At 43.8% G+C, this 21748-nt stretch overlaps 1 protein-coding gene across 1 annotated transcript in view; it reads right to left on the bottom strand.

The window, feature by feature from the left end:
• LOC144492625 (interleukin-15-like) overlaps nucleotides 1-21748 on the bottom strand; it is a 61664-nt gene that overhangs the window by 27968 nt on the left and 11948 nt on the right. Inside the window, exon 2 of the mRNA XM_078210850.1 lies at nucleotides 3039-3148. Coding sequence (XP_078066976.1) covers nucleotides 3039-3148 — 110 coding nt within the window. The remainder of the gene's footprint in view (nucleotides 1-3038; nucleotides 3149-21748) is intronic.

Here is a 21748-nt window from a genome sequence, read left to right as displayed (position 1 = left end):
GATGGAGGGTTATAGGTAGGTCTAGAAGGTAGGGATGTGTTCGACACAACTTGTGGGCCGAAGGGCCTGTTTTGTGCTGTAGTTTTTCTATGTTTCTATGTAAACAATTGCAGTCCCAACACTGATCCCTGAGGCACATCACTAGTCACTGATTACCAACCAAAAAACACCCATTTACCCCCACTCTTTGCTTTCTGTTAGTTAACCAATCCTCTATCCATGCTAATACATTACCCGTAACACCGTGCACCTTTATCTTATGTAGCAGTCTTTGGTGCGGCACCTTGTTAATTGCTTCTGGAAATCCAGATACACCACATCCACAGGGTCCCCATTGTCCACTGCACATGTAATGTATAGCTGCCAGTTTCTTCTCAAACTCTCACTTTGGTCCTCTTAATTCCTTTATCATTTTGCTTCTGAACTTCAGCCTGATTCTCACTTGCATTAGCAACCTGATATCTATCATTTTCTGCTTCATCCTACTCTCCATCACTTTTGTCATCCAGGGTGTTCTGGCTTTGGTTGATCCACTCTGTTGTAAGGAGCAACTAAAATGCAAACTGTACAACTCAGAAGGAAGAAAAGATGCTTTACAATCAAATCAGTGTTTCAGTGACTCGTGTCAAACACACTGTACAGCTCAAAATAGATTGTTCCCCTTCTGAAATCCAAATCCGATTACAAATTGAAAAAATACATTTTCAGCAAATTGCTCCTCACGTGATTTATTGTGCTGGGAGGTAGCAGTGCTAACCACTGCCGCCATAAATAAAAGCTCCATAATTAATCAATTAGTCTTTAGGGGTGTCTTCCAATTTTATGCAAGGCTCATCGAAGATGCAATATGCAGAACTCTAGCCTTGGGAAAAATAAACTCTCATGATTCCATTCTCTTGCCACAAACCTCTATATTGTGGGAAGTGAAATTAAACTTCTGTTTGATCATCAGAATTCAAAATTCCTGGTATTTTTCCTCAGAGGTCATCTCCTTTGATATGTTGAATTCCAGTTCAACTCAAAAGCACTTGCATCATACACATGTACACACAATTAGTGGCAAAAATACTAAGTTGAATGAGGAAAAAAATAAACATTGCATTATAACTAACATGCAATGCCATAAAATGAAGCTATTTATTTCAGTAGGAAACAAGGTTGGCTATTAAATCATAAAAGTAAACAACACATTCAATTGTTGGGGCAAAATGCACTGTGAATGTAAGGAAGGGTATATTTGTGCCCTAAACATAAACTATATATAGAATAACACCATTACAGGAATCCCTAAAGGCAGTTGATGTGTGGTGTTAATAAATTAAGTATGGGATTTGGTGGTTAAGAACAATAAACTGAGAAAGGCGGTTCTGTGTAACTCATTCACCCTTTGAGCTGTCGAACATTACAATCCCCATACAGGCCAATTTTTAAAAAAATCAAACTTCCAGTTAATCGCTACACAGGTAACATGACATTATTCCACATTTTAAGACTTTTACTGTAATGTCAGACTAAAAGAAACATCAGTTAAACACAATTTCGGCAGCACCTTATACTTCAAACCACGGACCAGAGCTTTTCCCTTTATACTTTCAGCACAACTGATAAAACACATTTCACAGACATACTTTACATTGTCCTTGATGTGGATACTCATTTCTCCCAAGCCAGTCCAAAATGATTCTTAGCTCCCGAGGGTTTACTTGCAATCTGTTTCTTTCCCAGCCTGGAAATTTTAACTCTAGAACCATCTTTTACAGTGTGAATTTTCCTGGAGACTTCTCCCTCTAGCTCAAGCTGGGCAAATCATCCAGCCTCATTTTAACTCTTCGCAAATTTGGTCTTTCCAATCTGATCACAAATTTCCACTACATTTCAGTGATATTTTAGGAAAACCTGACATCACAATGGCTTCCTCTCTATACTTCTCATCTTAAAGGCATTCACCCTGACAATGTGAATTACACGGGCCCTGTATCCAGGTGGAGGTGCTGATCATCTATCCTTCAGACTGCAACTCTCTCTGATCTTGAAAGTAAATGGATAGTTTAAAACATAACTATTTACAACCCAACTTTCTCAACACTTTCTGGGACTTTGGAGACCCTCAGTTTATTGACCTTTAGCACATAGGCTGCTGCCGTTGTTTCCAGGTAGAAACACCTTGCACTTTCTTCCAAGTAAAACAATCTGGACCTCCTTTAACAATCAAACTACCCAAGCTGTCAGGAAAGCTCCAAAACATGACCCTCGTCATTTTTACCTTAAATTGAAAGACACAATCCCAAAACAGAGCAAATGTTATAAACCTCATAATTGTAACACTATCTGATATCATCAAATGATTTATGTAAATCAAGTCTTTTAATGCATCTTTGACTTAAATAGAATTTAATGTTACATCAAAATCTGAAACTACTCCCTCATTGTTCACCGATTTCACCACAACATGTTTTAAAGTTTTTAAAAGCCATTAGTATCACAAGTAGGCTTACAGTAACACTGCAATGAAGTTACTGTGAAAATCCCCTAGTCGCCACACTGTGGCACCTGTTCGGGTACACCGGGGGAGAATTTAGCACGGCCAATGCACCTAACCAGCACTTCTTTTGGACTCTGGGAGGAAGCCAGAGCACCCAAAGGAAACCCGCACAGACACGGGGAGAACGTGCAGACTCCACACAGACAGAGACCCAAGCTGGGAATCAAACCCAGGTCCCTGGTGCTGTGTGGCAGCAGTGCTAACCATCGTGCCGCCGTCGTGTTAGCTACTTCAAAGTCAATTTAAATTACCAATTGCAACTGAAGTATAATCGATTAAGGGGGAAGGAAATTTGAAATTCTTTCACATAGACCAACAGTGCAATAGTTAACCAGCTATCATCTAGATCAGAGGTAAGCAAATTAATTAATAGGTGAAACACATACAGCAAATGTCCATTTTGTACAGTACAATGTATTAGACCACTTTAATAAATGCTTAACATACTATTGCATATTTCACTCTGATAAACAGATATCTATAAATAATAGGTTACCATAGTAAGAGCAGAGAAATCCCAGTCTCAGTGTTTATGAATGTGAAAATATGGCAGTCCAGACTAAGGTGAAGGTAACAGTAGAAACAAACTCGCTTCTCTTGCCTTCTCTGCAAAAAGAAAACAATACATATAAAATGAAAAATAGCCATGCAAACATGAGTACCTTTACACACATTTTCAAAAAGTGTCAAGAAGTGTTAAAAAATAATCTACATCAGGTAGTTGCATTGCTACCTGATGTAGTGGCCTAAACAGGAAACTAAAGGCCTCTTTGAAAACACTGCAAAACACACTGTGGCACTCATATGCCCACCCACTGCTAGGATTTCAGTGCACTCCGCCCCAGGATTGTCTCTTCCCATTAAGGTTTTACATCCAATGCTCGGCAAAGGTTTAAGTTTTAAAGTCTATTTATTAGTGTCACAAGTAGGCTTACATTAACACTGCAATGAAGTTACTGTGAAAATCCCATCGTCGCCTGTTCGGGTACACTGAGGGAGAATTTAGCATTGCCAATGCACCTAATCAACACGTCTTTTGGACTGTGGTAGGAAACCGGAGCACCCAGAGGAAACCCACACAGACACGGGGAGAACGTGCGGACTCCATACAGACAGTGGCCCAAGCTGGGAATCGGACCCGGGTCCCTGGCACTGTGAGGCAGCAGTGCTAACCACTGTGCCACCATGCCACCCACATGGGGCTAATGGATTTCCAAAACTGTCCCCAATCAAGTTTAGAGTTGGCAGCTTGCTATGCAAATTTAAAGAGGACCCAACCATGAAGATGATTCAGGCCTCTCGCTAATGCCAATGAGTGGACAGTGCAATTGCTCAGCCCACCATACATACACCTGATTTACGCTTCGTATCAAAGTTGCCCCAGCATATTCTCCAACTGGCCATGAACAATGCTACCGAAGCCTGCAGGTTCAAAGAGCTGTAGGTTAGGTGGATTGACCATGCTAAATTGCCCCTTAGTGTCCAAATATGTGTTGGTTATGAGGATTAGTGGGGGAAATACACGGGGTTATGGGGATAGGACAGGGGTGGGCCTGGATGAGATGCTGAGTCAGCGCAGACTCGTGTGGGCCAAATGGCTTCCTTCTGCACTGTAGGCATTCTATGATATTCCAAAAAGAATTTAAGCAAACAGGTTTGAATTTAAGAATTCCTAACTTTCTTGAAGGTGTAAATTTCAATATTTTGCCTCATAAACAAAAAGGTGATAATCAGGAACTTTGAACTGAACCTGAACACATAGCACTTGTTAAAGCATAAAATGCACTTTAACTTGCTTTGCAAGTCCAATTCACAGGTAACATATTAATGTAAATGAGTTAGTACTGTCCAAAACTGTCCAGCTGTTCAAGACTCCAAACAGATGTTTTCCAAAAAGAAGCTAATGCATTCGCCAAGCTTCCAATTCTCAAGCATTGTAAATAAGGAATGAGCCCTATATTCCTCTCAGTAAGTGATGAAGAAGGTGAAGGGTGAATCAGTGGATACTGAGGGAATAGCAGGGATACTAATTAAGTACTTCTCCTTAGTTCTCACAAAGGGGGAGAACATTGAGATTATAGAACCACCAATAATGGATGTAAAACAGTTAGTGGAACTTATTACCCAAAAGAGAATTGGGCCGAAATTTAATGTCCTAAATATGTTAGGAGTTGTAGGTTTTGAACATAAAGAAAAAGATGTGGCTTGCACACGTAGATTCAAAATAACAAAACAGGTTTGTTGCAGGAGCTGTTGACTCTATAGACTAGAAAATTAAATTAAGGCAGGAGCCTGTGAAACACCTTAGTGACATCACCATCAAATCATGTGACCAACTCTTAAAGCAATCATGCAAGCACTTAAATATCTTACACTAAGGAGGTTACTTCATAAGGTGCCATACAAAAGGTTAATACACAGGATAAGATCTCATGGAGTTGGGGTAATATATTAGCTTGGATAGCGGACTGGCTAACCAACAGAAAGCAGAGAATGGGGATAAATGAATCTTTTTCTAGTTGACAAGCTGTAATCATGGGGTGCCACAGGGTTTGGGGCCTTGGGCCCCAACTATTTACAATCTATATTGAGAACTTAGATGCAGGAATAGAATGTACTAAAGCCAAATTTGCAGATGACATCAAAATAGGTGGGAAAGCAAGCTGCAATGAGGAAGTAAGAAATTTAAAAATGGATTTGGATAGGTTAGGTAAGTGGGCCAAAATTTGGAACTTAATATGGATGTGTGAGGTTATCCATTTTGGTCAGAGGAATAAAAAGGCAACTTATCTAAATGGCAAGAAACTTCAAAATGCTTCGATGCAAAGGGATCTGGGTGCCCTCATACACAAATTGCAGAAAGTTAGTAAACAGGTGCGACAGGTAATAAGGAAGGCAAATGGAATTTTGGCATTTGTTGCTGATGGAACAGAGGATAAAACTAGGGCATTGCTGAGACTGCATCTGGAGCACTGCGCAAAGTTTTGATCCCCTTACTTGAGGAAGGTTGCAAATGCATGAGGGGCAGGTCAGAGATGGCTCACTAGATTGATTCTAGGGATGAAGGACTTGTCTTATGAAGAGAGATTGAGCATTTTAGGCCTATACTCACCGGAGTTTAGAAGAACGAGAAGAGTTTGAGTATTGCTAAGAAAAAGAGACATAGTGTCGAAGCTTTTCGCCTTGCACTCATCAGGACAGAATTGGCAAGAATGACTATAGTAAAGGGAACAACAATTCGTACGGCATGAGAAGGCAGCACTGATTGGTTGACAAGTGGACACTGAATGGTAGAGTCTTTGCCATGGAGAATGCACCAGGGAGCAGTTAACTGCCAAGCTTCTGTTTTAGAGGGGCGGCACGGTAGCACAGTGGTTAGCACTGCTGCTTCACAGCTCCAGGGAGCTGGGTTCGATTCCCGGCTTGGGTCACTGTCTGTGTGGAGTTTGCACATTCTCCTCGTGTCAGCGTGGGTTTCCTCCGGGTGCTCCGGTTTCCTCCCACAGTCCAAAGATGTGCGGGTTAGGTTGATTGGCCATACTAAAAAATTGCCCCTTAGTGTCCTGAGATGTCTAGGTTAGAGGGATTAGTGGGTAAATATGTAGGGGTAGGGCCTGGGTGGGATTGTGGTCGGTGCAGACTCGATGGGCCGAATGGCCTCCTTCTGCACTGTAGGGTTTCTATGATTCTATGATTTAATTCAGACCAGGCAGGTCATCTTGGATTGGATAAGTTATTGCCAACGAGAATGAAGCAGGGAATGACTGTCACCCCCAAGCTTTAGTTTAGTTGAAAAAGGTGCAATGTATGGACATTCTCCTTGTGTCTGTAAAGGACAGGGTCCTGAATGTGAATATACGTAGCTTCCACACTGTAAGCCCAACTGATACTAGAACGAAGAAAAGTACAGCACAAGAACAGGTCCTTCAGCCCTCCCAGCCTGTGCCGATCCTTCACCCTACCCAAGCTAAAAAAAAGGCTTCTGCCCTTACTTGGACTTCATCCCTCTATTCCCTTCCTATTCATTTACCCATCCAGATGCCTCTTAAATGTTACTAATGTGCCTGCTCCATCACCTCCCCCCCGGCAGCGGTTTCCAGACGCCCACCACTCTGCATGAAAACATTTCCCCCACACATCTCCCTTAAACTTTCCCCCTCTCACCTTGAACCTGTGCCCCCTTGTAATTGACACATCCACTCTGGGGAAAAAGCTTCTGACTATCCACCCTGTCTATGCCTCTCATAATTTTGTAGACCTCTATCAGGATTCCCCTCAGCCTCCATCTTTCCAGTGAAAATCCTAGTTTATTCGACCTCTCCTCATAGCCAACACCCTCGAAACCAGGCCACATCCTGGTGAACCTTCTTTGCACTCCTGCCAAAGCTTCCACGTCCTTCTGGTAGTGTGGCGACCAGAACTGCACGCAATACTCCAAATGCGGCCTAACCAAGGTTATATATAGCTGCAACATGATTTGCCAACTCCTGTACTCAATGCCCCGGCCGATGAAGGCAAGCATGCCATATGTTTACTTGATCACCTTGGCCATTCTTAAATTGGTTGTCAGTGCATTCCTTAGCACAATCACAGAATCACATCTAATGTTGGACATTGCAATGCCTGGTTGGGTACGGTCAGTACTTTGTTATAAAGAACTGAAGGGGCATGCTGTTTGATATGATCGGCCAGTCATAGGGACATACTGACTACATACCTGGCATCACACCAGCACTGAAACACAAATACCACATTATTTGTGTGATCGGCAGAACTAGGACGCCCAGATCCCCCTGGATGTCAGAACTCTGCAATCTCTCACCATTTAAATAATCAGCTTCTTTTTTTTTTCCATTCTTCCTGCTAAAATGAGAATTTCAAATTTTCGGCATTATATTCCATTTGGCAAATCTTTGCCCGCTCACTGAACCTGTGTCCCTTTGTAGCCTCCTTATGTTTCTTCACAACTTACTTTCCTATCTATCTTTGTGCCATCAGCAAATGTTAGTTCCTCGGGCATTTTTGTACAGCTGGATTAGGGTTGACTAAAATAGACTTGGTTGTTTTGAATGGTCAGATTATCTGAAGTGATGATCAATTTTAGAAACGTAGAATTTTAAAAAATAAAATCACCTTTGTAGGTCGCTGGAAATTATGTTGAAGGAATGTTTTACAAGTCTATGCAAGATGTGTTACTTTTGTGGCAATAATACCATTAAATCAAGCAAGAAGACGGCTACAGATAAATTACAACATGCTAACTAAAGGGTTTGATTTTCTATGTCTAATGCCCCAGAATTTGTAATGGCCTTTGCTGATGGGTATTCGGATTCCAGTGTCACTGGTTCAGCTAACCTGACGGCAGAATCCTCTGTGTCCCTGAATGTTTCGGATTCAACCATTTAAGGTCGAGAAACAGAGACAGTAGAGTGATGAAAGTGCACCAGAATGGGCTCTTTCCTCCTCCACTATCAGTTGTTAGAACAGTGGGATTTGTACTTGTGCAAGTGTATCTGCTAAAATGTCAGGAGCCTTTCTTCCACAGTTTGGAGCTCACAGCTTTTGTCTGATTTTTGCCTGATCATGTTATGGTTCAGGTCAGTAACTCCAGTGTTTTATGAAGCCTGCCTGGATCATACGTTTTCACCTTGAATTTGGCTAGGATAAGCATGATCTGGTTCACCTCTGGTATGATTCAAATGATCCACTAGGGAGCCTTTATCAAACAAAGTTTATTTAAGAATATAATTAACATGTATGGAAAGAAAATTAGCAATAATTTTTATCAATTACAAACAAACACAAAATAACCACAATAATGTATAACCCTTAACAAATATATCTAAGATGTTCCAATCAAACAAAAACTTCCTTTAGACAAAACCCTTCCGCAGGTTTAAGAGAGCAAAAACTAGTGCTCACGTGATACTGGAACCAAGTCCTTTGGATGAGTGCTGCAGTTCTCTTGAAACACTCAGAACAGCTTCCCAGAACACCAGGGAGGGGCTCTGGTCAAACCACCAACAGTAGATTTTCTACTCCAGGAAGGCTTTCAGCTAACCAGCAGAATTTCCCAAAACCAAGGAGAGAGTGTGTGTGTGAGAGAGAGAAAGAGAGGGAAAAAGAGAGAGACACACTTCTTTCCAGCTTGATGTCCCTTCTAAAACCAAACCCTGCAGCTCAGAGCTGAAAATGAAAGAGCTCCTATCAGCTGATCTGCAAACATGCTTCCTCCGGACAATGCAGGGTCATAAAATTAATCCCCAAAGTAAAAATAAAACAACCCCTATTTAAGCCACTGAAGGAGTAATAAAAGGACTCCTCGTAGACAGCTTGGCAACACTGACATCAGCTAAGGATGTGAGCTCCAGAGGAAATGATTTTTTAAAAACTCTTAAAGGTATACTAACGTCACAACCAGTAACAGCAGATAAAGTGCCGAAAGCAATATACTGCCCTTATCCGACTCTTAACTAAGTCTTTTCCTCCTCACTTATTTCTAAGGTACAATTTATGGACATTACATTGGTTTTCCACCCACACTTCGCTTTCACTTCTGGATAGATAGAATAATTCGGCTGGTCTATTTACATTTAGAAAGGGCATTTCCAACCACTGAGCACTTATGACTGATGGCATAGGGTTGAATGTTCTTCTGCTGTATGAATGTTCCCCATTTAGTATCCCCAATATTATCTACGGAAAATATCTTCATTCCTTGGGCAATGGATAGTACTAAAGGTATCCTTAGTACTATGCCCAGGGCATTCCCAGTATTCCCTTCACATTCATAGAATCAGAGTGCAGAGGGAGGCCACTTGGCCCACCGAGTCTGCACTAAATATAATCCCACCCATGCCCTATCCCACACATTTACCCTAGCTATTCCCCCTGACACTAAGGGGCAATTTAGCATGGCCAATCCACCTAACCCGCGCATTTTTCAACTGTGAGAGGAAACCGGAGCACCCGGAGGAAAACCATGCAGACATGAGGAGAATTCGAGTGGCAAGGTGGCACAGCGGTTAGCACTGCTGCCTCACAGCTTCATTTCACAGTTCAATTCCAGCCTTGGGTAACTGCCTGTGTGGAGTTTGCACATTCTCTCTGTGTCTGCGTGGGTTTTCTCCGGGTGCTCCGGTTTCCCCCCACCACAGTCCAAAGATGTGTGGGTTAGGTGGATTGGCCATGCAAAATTGCCCCCTAGTGTCCCGGGATGTGTAGGTTAGAGGGATTAGTGAGGTAAATGTGTGGGGTTGCAGGATCAGGCAGGATAGAGGGCATGGGCAAGATACTCTGTCAGAGTCGGTGCAGACTCAATGGGCTGAATGGCCTCTTCTGCAATGTAGGGATTTTATGATTCTTTGTTAAACCAGACTTTAGTCATGTCTCTAATATCACACGTTTTTACACTGGAATTTTGGGATCATGTGGTCAGATACTGGAGTTGTTGTCACACTGTTCCAGCATTCTGTTTTCATCAGGCTGCGGACGGTGTTTGTCAAAAAGTTCTGACACAGAACTTCTGTGGTCTGGTTCCATGACTGAAGGCATCCCACATTCCCCAACCCACCTGCGGGAGTATCTACCAAATCCCAGGTGAGTTGCAAAGGACTGGGATTAACCAGACATGCAAAGCACATGGGTGGCATGGTGGCACAGTGGTTAGCGCCACAGCGCCAGGGACCCGGGTTCAAGACCAGCCTTGGATGACTGTGTGTGGAGTTTGCACATTCTCCCTGTGTCTGCGTGGGTTTCCTCCAGGTGCTCTGGCTTCCTCCCACAATCCAAAGATGTGCTGGTTAGGTGGATTGGCCAAACTAAATTGCCCCTTAGTGCGGGTTAGGGGAATAGCTGGGTGAATATGTGAGGTTATGGTGACAGTGCCTGGGTGGGGTGTTTTATCAGAGGATCAGTGCAGACTTGATAGGCCGAATGGCTTCCTTCTGCACTGTAGGGATTCTATGATTCTATGTCAGAGTCGTTATCGTGACCTTTGGTTCACTAAAGGGTACCGATCCTTCACTCAACAAGTTCACCGGATGAATTGAATCCGCTGAGGCTCCGATCAGTCCCAGGATGACGAGAACAACAAACCATACCATTTAGTATTATACCCCTTGAAATACAGATCAGGATAACTCCTGCTATTATATACAGTTTTTATAATCTGATACCATTTAATGTCTTGGAATCTGTTGTCTGAGAGTTGATCCTCCTCTACGGTTTGGTGAGGATTGCTTCTGTCTGGGGAGGTGCCAAATACTCCGAGGTGATGTGATAGGGAGGTGGGGGTCCCCCTCGAGGCCAAGCATCCCGTCGTCCATATTCAGACGCCTCTTCTGCTAAATTTCTCCAGAGCACATCATTTCCCTCAACATCCCCCATTTGTGCATATCATCGCTCTCTGGAATGATAGGTGCGATGCCAACCTTTCGATTTCTCTGCAACATTTTGCGCGGTCCGCCACTGGTTGGTGATGTGGCTTGTTCTGATGTGGGACGTTGTAACTGCTGCTTTAAGATCCGTGTTTTCACGGGTTAACTCGTGGATCTCTGATTTGCTCTCACTGCCTGTTACTTTTCTTAGTAAATTCTGTCACACTGACTCTGGAACTGAGTCACATGGATCACATTTATCTCACCCTTTCTTACTTCCTCTTTCAGTCGTTTTTCTAATTCAGCAACTTGCCTTTTACGGATGTCTTTCCCCTCCTGGAGGGTTTTATTTTCCTTTTCAGCCTCATAGGAGAGACCGAATCAAGCAAGTGCTCCCCAAAGACTTTTCAGCCTTCGTGGCTTTTGCCTAGTTGTTCCTTAGTTTCCACTCACAACTGACTCCCAGTGGACCCCAGATGCTCTAGAGGGAGTTCGAGAAACTTTGTGCCCTCTAGCCCTTTTCCCTGTAGGTGCTTCCGAAATACCTCAGACCCAGGCTTCACCAGCGTGCGCCATTGTGTCCACCAAGCTTTTGGGGGTTCCAGCTCGACTTTAAGGCTGCGGCTTTAAGGCGATCGTTTTAATCGAGGCCACCCAGGAGGCGCCAAACTGTTGGCCAAGACCTTGCTCATTTGGCCTAGGTAGACACGATGAAGACACCGCAATTTAGTACAACTCTACTTCATTCAGAAGAGCTAGCTTAATCACGATTTCTGAGAATATAGTACAGAGGCAACTCAGACTCAGTACTGAGATCAAGGTATTACCCACACCGGTGATGAAGCTGGCTAAGCTTCAGTTACTCAATACGGATATCTGAGCTCCGAAATCAGGGTCTTCTTTACAGAATGACTGTTCTTCTTCTCTGAATTCGGTGTCCTCTTCTGTCACGGTGATTCCCGGGTTGTTGCGCTCTTGCATGCTCTGAGAGTCCTTCTCTTAGACAGTGTTAGTAAAGTGCTCCAAGTTGCCCCTGTCAGGTTTCTGCTCCGGGCTCACAGGAGGTCCTTAGTTGGCATTCTCCTGCTGTATTCACCTGTCCGCCTGTTACAAGCCTGACCACAGCTGCTGACCACTCAATTCCCTGCATATGACCAACCACCCCTCCCAACCACCCGCTGACCACCTGACCTTCCAAACTAACCAATTCCCCAGTGATCACCGCCCCCCCACCCCCACCCCCACCCCCCACCCCCATTGACTATTCAACCCAACCCCAGCCCCGACCACCAGGACCTCCCCACCGACCACCCAACTTCCCCAAAATCACCAAACCCACTGATCCCATCACCAAATCCCCAATCCTACCCACCTACCTTTTCACTGGCTTCGCAATCTGGCTGGACCTTTAAATCTACTTGCTGTACTACAGCTGCGGTAGGCTTCCTTTTCTCTGACTCAGCTGCCTTGACACAAGGCCTTGGGAATCCGTTGTGCCGCACAGTTCTCACCCGGCCTGAGTCGGGAGGTTGGGCAAGAAAGGAGCAGCTTCATTTGCAGGTAAGCAACAGGAGCAGAACGGCAATCTGACTGTGATTGCCACTCTATGCAGACTACGGGCCAATATATTAAATTGAACCCAGTTAACATTGAGTTGTATTATTCACTAAGGATTTGGATTCTGTTGAGTCATGCCAAAGATTAGACGCAGACACGGGGAAAACGTGCAGACTCCACACAGACAGTGACCCAAGCTGGGAATCGAACCCTGGCGCTGTGAGGCTGCAGTGCTAACCACTGACCGCCCAGTTAGCAGCTGATAACGTGATTGTGGAGTGACTAAATCATTTGTATAAAATTGGAGAAAGAAAATTTAGCAATATAGGATAATCTCAACATAACATGATGCATCTCCATATTGCATTCACATCACAAATATTTTTGGTTCCATCATCAAGAGGTACAACTATAAAGACATGCCATCTGGAATATTCCTGCTCTGGATTTTGACAATCTGCGCCTACTGAAAGTGGCATAACTTTTAGGCACAAAATATCAATGTCTCTTATCCTGCTCTTGGTCCTAAATCTATCACATTTTATTGGACTGGGACAAGTATATAAAATTCCGAGATCGAAAGCCATAATTGGGTTTTCTTATAGAATGAATTATTTATATTTTCAATATCCCTGGAGTGGCTACAAACAGGATGAACAAATCTACACGCCACATTCAACAACTTATATTACGGCCATTGTTTTAAATAACGGTCAAAGTAATTGCTCCCATTACCTTCTACATAAGTAACAATCCTCGGGAGATTTCTTAAGGAACTTCTCATACATATTAACCGATCAAGTTTAATTACAAGTGTGAATCTTCTGGTTCCATTTTAGTTTTTAAATTTGCATCAAATTAAACTAAAAACACAGTCATGACTTTTCTGCCTTCCCCTTTATTTATTCAAACGTGGGACATGGGCGTCGCTGGCTGACCAGCATTGATTGCCCATTCCTAGTTGCCCTTGAGGTGATGGTGGTGGTGAGCTGCCTTCTTGAAACGCTGCTGTATTCCTAGCCTCTGACCTGCTCGCCACACTCCAAAACAAAACTGCTTCACAGCTATTAGATTTTGCTTTATGTATTTATTGTCACACGACTTCTGCAGTGAAAGGCTGGGTGCCACTTCTGCTCTAATCCACCCATTACTTTATGGTTATGTTATTCTTACCTCCTCTGCCTAGAGGCTAAAGGATTCTGGTCATTCCACCTGCTAAGATTACAGTGAAGGTTTCTTTCAGTTTTTTTCCTCAGGCTGGAATGCAGTCATCTTTAAAATAATTAAGTATCATTATTACTGTTTGCCACAAGTCTTCTGCACCCATGCTTTCATGTTATTTTTGCATTATTCATTTTCACTCCAGCATTATTCATCAATATGCTTCTGTTGCTGGCAGTACCAACAGCATATGGGGCACCTTGACACGAGCTTTTCAATTTCCCAAACAATACTCTGTAGATAAATTGGGGCATTAATGTTCTTACTTGCGCTAAATAGAGAGCTGGAATGTCACCCTTATTTTCTTGTCACTATATAGGTGAAAGCGATTATTTCAGATTTCCCCTTCGGTTAAACAGAATACAGGCACTGACAGAGCCAACAGTAGGAAGAGGAATGATTACCTACCCACATGTGAATGCAGTTAGAGAATTAAAACAAGTAACTATGATTTTAAGACATATACATTGATATTTTAAATGCATTTCAAAGTATTTTACTGTGATTAAACTTTCAGTCAATGCAAGGTATGGGTTAGAATGGGAAAGTTGAATAGTTTAGAGCCAAAGGTCTGGGAACCCCTAATTAGCATACTCTTATCTGGGAGACCATTATGAGGGAACATATTTTGCAACTTTATCGATAGGTCGATTTACAGCCCAGACATAGATGAGGCATGACCCCGGACGCAGGAACACATGTCCATTCAGCTTGGCAGTGAGCAGGTGGGAACTTCCACATTGACCCTTCCAGTAATGTCTGCCGTATCCAGGCAACAAGGAAATAGCTTCGGCCAAGATGGAAATCACGTCCGGTTAGAAATGGACAAATGAAAAACCATTATGCTGGAAAGTGCTAAGCTATTGGCTGAAGTATCTGACAAAGATTTTATTGATGTACGGACATTAAATGAAATCCCTTTTAAACTAATGTAAAGTGGAGAATCAGATTAAGAAAATGTATAACCATCTTTTTTTTTACTGATAACATTAGAACTTTTGAGCGGTCCAGGTATTCTGTATCTGAGACCATCGATATAATTTCTCCCATTGATCACTGGTTTTTAATAAAGTTTTACCTTTACACTGTGACATTGATTCCATGAGTATAATTGCCATGTCGTCGGAAAATCCCGCTAACAATAGGGCATAATCTGGCTGCAGTGTTTTAGCAGAACACTCTTTATCTTGCATGCAATTATTTTGACTCTGAGGTTCACAATTACGTTTGCCTTATTGATTGCTGCTTCCTGGTGACAAGACAGGTTAAGCTTAGAGTCCATTACTTTCCAACTTTAGTTAACTCAGTTGTAACAGATAGGAAGTTCAGAGTCATTTGTAACAACAGAACTTGAGTATTGCGAAAAAATACATTTTGTCAAAGCTTTTCGCCTTGCACTCATCAGAACAATGGCAAGCATACCAATGTCACAGAAGACAGAGGGTGGTAGTGGAAGGGTCTTTTTCCGGCTGGAGGCCTGTGACTAGTGGTGTTCCGCAGGGCTCTGTATTGGGACCTCTGCTGTTTGTGATTTATATAAACGATCTGGAAGAAGGTGTAACTGGGGTGATCAGTAAGTTTGCGGACGACACGAAATTGGCTGCACTTGCAGATAGTGAGGAACATTGTCAGAGGCTACAGATGGATATAGATAGGCTGGAAATTTGGGCAAAGAAATGGCAGATGGAGTTCAATCCAGATAAATGTGAAGTGATGCATTTTGGTACAGCTAATGTCGGGGGGAGCTATACGATAAATGGCAGAACCATAAAGGGGGTAGATACGCAGAGGGACCTGGGTGTGCAAGTCCACAGATCCTTGAAGGTGACATCACAGGTGGAGAAGGTGGTGAAGAAGGCATATGGCATAGAGTATAAAAGTTGGGGTCTGATGTTGCAGATGTATAGAACATTGGTTCGGCCGCATTTGGAATACTGCACCCAGTTCTGGTCGCCACACTACCAGAAGGAAGTGGAGGCTTTAGAGAGAGTGCAGAGGAGGTTTACCAGATGTTGCCTGGTATGGAGGGGCTTAGTTATGAGGAGAGATTGGGTAAACTGGGGTTGTTCTCCCTGGAAAGACGGAGGATGAGGGGAGACCTAATAGAGGTGTATAAAATTATGAAAGGCATAGATAGGGTGAACGGTGGGAAGCTTTTTCTCAGGTCGGTGGTGACGTTCACGAGGGGGTCATAGGTTCAAGGTGAGGGGGGGGGGGAGGTTTAACATAGATATCAGAAGGACATATTTTACACAGAGGGTGGTGGGGGCCTGGAATGCGCTGCCGGGCAAGGTGGTGGAGGCGGGCACACTGGGAACGTTTAAGACTTATCTAGATAGCCACATGAACAGAGTGGGAATGGAGGGATAAAAAAGAATGGTCTAGTTTGGGCCAGGGAGCGGCGCGGGCTTGGAGTGCCAAAGGGCCTGTTCCTGTGCTGTATTGTTCTTTGTTCTTTGTCAGAGGAAACAAGAACTTTATACTGTAAGAGAAGAGAGTGGTGATTGGTTGGCAAATGACTCTGATTCAGAGGCATTGCCTTGGAGAATGTTCCTGTGAAACTAGAACTAGGGGGCATAGCCTCAAAATAAGTGTAAGCAGATTTAGGACTGAGTTGAGGAGGAACTTCTTCACACAAAGCGTTGTGAATCTGTGGAATTCCCTGCCCAGTGAAGCAGTTGAGGCTACCTCATTGAATGTTTTTAAGGCAAGGATAGATACATTTTTGAACAGTAAAGGAATTAAGGGTTATGGTGAGCGGGCGGGTAAGTGGAGCTGAGTCCACAAAAAGATCAGCCATGATCTTATTGAATGGTGGAGCAGGCTCGAGGGACCAGATGGCCTACTCCTGCTCCTACTACTTATATTCTTATGCTCTTAATGGTGACTGACAGTTAACTGCCAAGCATTGTTTGAAAATTTAAACCTGCCAGTTTTACTCTGATTGATCAAGGCATTGTCCTGAGGAACAGACCAGCAAATAGCTTGTCACTTATTTTAGCCGAAACAGCCACGAGTACACAAGTCCTGTCTACAAAAAACAAGGTCCTGTGTGTATTAATACAGTAAGAAGTCTCACAACACCAGGTTAAAGTCCAACAGGTTTATTTGGTAGCAAATACCATAAGCTTTCGGAGCACAGCTCCTTTGTCAGATGGAGTGGATATCTGTTCTCCAACAGTGGACAGACACAGAAATCAAGTTACAGAATACTAATTAGAATGCAAATCTCTACAGCCAGCCAGGTCTTAAAGGTACAGACAATTGTCTCCAGACAATACACATCTCTTTAACCTGTGTTGAATGCTCCCTCCACCCACATTGTCTCCCTCCATCCACATTTGCTACCAAATAAACCTGTTGGACTTTAACCTGGTGTTGTGAGACTTCTTACTGTGCTTACCCCAGTCCAACGCCGGCATCTCCACATCATGTATTAATACACACAGCTTCCAGTACATGGAAATGCACCACACTGCAAGCTTGACTGACAATCTTAAATTGGTTGTCAGCGTAATTCTTAGGATTACTTAGCAAATGTTGGACAATTTCAGAATCACACCTGTGTTTTGATTTGCAAGCACAGGCTGGGTCAGTACAGTCTGTACCTTGTCAATTGTGACCATCAGCTGGGATATGCTGTTACTGTGAAAATCCCTTAGTTGCCTCACTCCGGTGCCTGTTCGGGTACACAGAGGGAAAATTTAGCATGGCCAATGCACCTAACCAGCATGTCTTTTGGACTGTGGGAAAAAACCGGAGCGCCCGGAGGAAACCCATGCAGACATAGGGAGAACGTACAGATTCCGGGGAGAATGTGTAGACTCTGCACAGACAGTGACCCAAGCTGGGAATTGAACCCAGGTCCCTGGCACTGTGATGCAGCAGTGCTAATCATTGTGCCACTCTACATACATATGGCCTACATACCTAGCATCCCACTGGCACTGAAAATTCATTTACCACATTAGTCATGTGTGTGCTAGGCGGAATGTCTTTTTGGTTTGTCGGCAGCATTCTGTTGATGGCAAATACCACTTGTGTTGCCACTGCACTGGAGCAGTGTGAAACAACCAGCTTCACCTGTTTTCAAAGTTTTGAGATACTCTCTGAGGTACATTGGGCTCTTTGCAGAGCTGAAATGATGGCCTTAAGCCCATTCATGAGTTTGTGTGATATACAACACAAAATGATTTGATCAGGGTAGCCATTATACCGCAGGATGTCTTTAACGCTCCTTATTTCAGCATCAAGCTTGCATGGTGAGCACATAGTTCGAGCCCTATTTACAAGGTCAATAGAAGGCCAATCGTATAGCGCGTGGAACTTTAAGAATCCCAATGCATGCATTGACAAGTGCACATAGGCATGTGGTACAGAACTCCCTGGCAGATTTCTCAACCAGTACATTAGTTGGCAAGTAGACTCTGATTTGTACTCTCAATCAGCATTCTCTTCTCATACAGTATAAAGTTGCTATTTCCCAACACTGATGTCCTGATGAGTGCAATACAAAAAGCTTCGACAAAATGTCCTTTTTCAGCAATTCTCAGATGTGGAGTTCAAGGAAATTTGGGCCAGAACTTTCCAGCTTTGCACACTGGTGGAATCTTCCAGACCTGCCGAAGACGCACCCCCGCCATGGGTTTCATGGTGGGAGGGGTGCATTTAATAGGTAACCCCATTGACAATGGCTGGACTGGAAGATCCAGCCGCTGGTCAATGGTGGGGCACCTTCACGAAACACGCGCCGGGTTGCGTGGTAAATCCCGCCCATGATTTTTTTTCAAATATGGCCTTTGGAAATTTGCCTGGTCATTATGAATTTATTTTACCGCAGCTTTAAGTTTCTCTGGGTTGGAATTCGAATCCACATTTCATATGGTTTGCTGAAAATTACCAATGAATGGGAAACATTCAGAGACATAGAAAGCCACAGCACAAACAGGCCCTTCGGCCCACAAGTTGCGCCGATCACATCCCCACCTCTAGGCCTATCTATAGCCCTCAATCCCATTAAATCCCATGTACTCATCCAGAAGTCTCTTAAAAGACCCCAACGAGTTTGCCTCCACCACCACCGACGTCAGCCGATTCCACTCACCCACCACCCTCTGAGTGAAAAACTTACCCCTGACATCTCCTCTGTACCTACCCCCCAGCACCTTAAACCTGTGTCCTCTCGTAGCAACCATTTCAGCCCTTGGAAATAGCCTCTGAGAGTCTACCCTATCCAGACCTCTCAACATCTTGTAAACCTCTATCAGGTCACCTCTCATCCTTCGTCTCTCCAGGGAGAAGAGACCAAGCTCCCTCAACCTATCCTCATAAGGCATGCCCCCCAATCCAGGCAACATCCTTGTAAATCTCCTCTGCACCCTTTCAATGGCTTCAACATCTTTCCTGTAATGAGGTGACCAGAACTGCGCGCAGTACTCCAAGTGGGGTCTAACCAGGGTCCTATAAAGCTGCAGCATTATCTCCCGACTCCTAAACTCAATCCCTCGATTAATGAAGGCCAGTACGCCGTACGCCTTCTTGACCGCATCCTCCACCTGCGAGGCCGATTTAAGAGTCCTATGGACCCGGACCCCAAGGTCCTTCTGATCCTCTACACTGCTAAGAATGGTACCCTTCATATTATACTGCTGCTTCATCCCATTGGATCTGCCAAAATGGATCACCACACACTTATCCGGGTTGAAGTCCATCTGCCACTTCTCCGCCCAGTCTTGCATTCTATCTATGTCTCGCTGCAACTTCTGACATCCCTCCAAACTATCCACAACACCACCTACCTTGGTGTCGTCAGCAAACTTACCAACCCATCCCTCCACTTCCTCATCCAGGTCATTTATGAAAATGACAAACAGCAAGGGTCCCAGAACAGATCCCTGGGGCACTCCACTGGTCACTGACCTCCATGCAGAGAAAGACCCCTCCACAGCCACTCTCTGCCTTCTGCAGGCAAGCCAGTTCTGGATCCACAAGGCAACAGCCCCTTGGATCCCATGCCCTCTCACTTTCTCAAGAAGTCTTGCATGGGGGACCTTATCGAACGCCTTGCTGAAGTCCATATAGACCACATCCACCGCTCTTCCTTCGTCAATGTGTTTGGTCACATTTTCAAAGAACTCAACCAGGCTCGTAAGGCACGACCTGCCCTTGACAAAGCCGTGCTGACTACTTTTGATCATACTAAACTTCTCTAGATGATCATAAATCCTGTCTCTCAGGATCCTCTCCATCAACTTACCAACCACTGAGGTTAGACTCACCGGTCGGTAATTTCCCGGGCTGTCCCTGTTCCCTTTCTTGAATATAGGGACCACATCTGCAATCCTCCAATCCTCCGGAACCTCTCCCGTCTCCATCGACGATGCAAAGATCATCGCCAAAGGCTCCGCAATCTCCTCCCTCGCCTCCCACAGTAACCTGGGGTACATCCCATCCGGTCCCGGCGACTTACCAACCTTGATGCCATTCAATAGTTCCAACACATCCTCTTTCTTTATGTCCACATGCTCGATCCTTTCTGTCCACCGCAAACCAGCAGTACAACCACCCAGATCCCTTTCCACCGTGAATACCGAGGTAAAGTATTCATTAAGCAGCTCCGCCATTTCTAACGGTTCCGCACAAACTTTTCTCCCTTCACCTTTTAAGGGTCCTATGCCTTCACATCTCATCCTTTTACTCTTGACATATTTGTAGAAAGCCTTGGGATTCTCCTTAATCTTACCCGCCAAGGCCTTCTCATGACCCCTTCTCGCTCTCCTAATTTCCTTCTTAAGCTCCTTCCTACATCCCGTATACTCCTCTAAATCCTTAACACCTCCTAGCTCTCTGAACCTTCTGTACGCCTCTCTTTTCTTATTCACCAGGTTCATCACAACCTTCGTGCACCACGGTTCCCGTACCCTACCAACACCCCCCTGTCTCATTGGAACGTTGTCATGCAGAGCTCCAGACAAACATTCCTTGAAAATCCTCCACTTTCCTTCGGTACTTTTCCCCAAGAATGCCTCCTTCCAATTTACCCGTCTAATTTCCTCCCTGATGACACTGTATTTCCCTTTACTCCAGAGAAACACTTTCCTAGCCTGCCTGATCCTATCTCTTTCCAATGCTATCGTGAAGGAGATAGAATTATGATCGCAAACCTATCTTGATTTCAGTGCACATAGAAAGCAAGTGACTCAAATTGTTTAAGAACAACTAATTTAAGGCAAAACCTTTATAGCATGCAAGTATCAAGCATCTACTGGGTGGCACCGGCTGGGTCCCAATTTGTCTGCACAAGGCTTGGGTGAACATACCGTGAGTGAGTTTTCTTTGAGGCAGGAAATAAACAAGGTATTTTGCTCAGAGGTACGAATACCATCTCTCAGCCTAGCATAGGATTATATAGAATTACACAGGCCATTCAGCCCAACTAGCAAGTGTTAGTGTTTATCCTTCACATCAGCAGTAGTTCCAAATTCATGTGCTAGTCCTGTTCCCATATCCTTATATCCTCCTTACCATCAATCACATACCCAATCTATTCTTAAATGTTGATATGGGCACTGTTTCAATTAATAACTAAAGTATTGCAATGTACAGTTCGTAACCAATTACTTCAAAACATCTCTCCTGCTCTTGGTCCAAAATCACTTAGAATCATCGAATCCTTACAGTGCAGAAGGCCATTCGGCCCATCAAGACTGCACTCACTCTCTGACAGAATATCTTACCCAGGCCCTTTCCCCCACTCTATTCCTGTAACCCCACCATGGCTAATCCATCCAACCTACACATCTTGGGACACAAAGGGGTAATTTACATGGTCAGCCACCTTAATTTTATATATAATCTTATGTAAGGCCCTCATTCTCACCTCCTCTAGTACCTTAAGTTGTCTGTTTCTATCTAATCTGTCCCATCTCTTGATAAGTGCTTATAATTATGAAATCATCTTGTAATCTCCCCTCTATTAAAGAAAATGGTCTCATTTTTCCTACTCATGTTTTGTAATAATTTTACTAGGCAACATTCTGATGAATCTATG

The sequence above is a fragment of the Mustelus asterias genome, chromosome 1 (genome assembly GCF_964213995.1).
Source record: "Mustelus asterias chromosome 1, sMusAst1.hap1.1, whole genome shotgun sequence".
Taxonomy (NCBI): domain Eukaryota; kingdom Metazoa; phylum Chordata; class Chondrichthyes; order Carcharhiniformes; family Triakidae; genus Mustelus; species Mustelus asterias.
The sequence above is the reverse complement of the archived record's forward strand: the minus strand, read 5'-3'. Positions and strand labels throughout refer to the sequence as shown.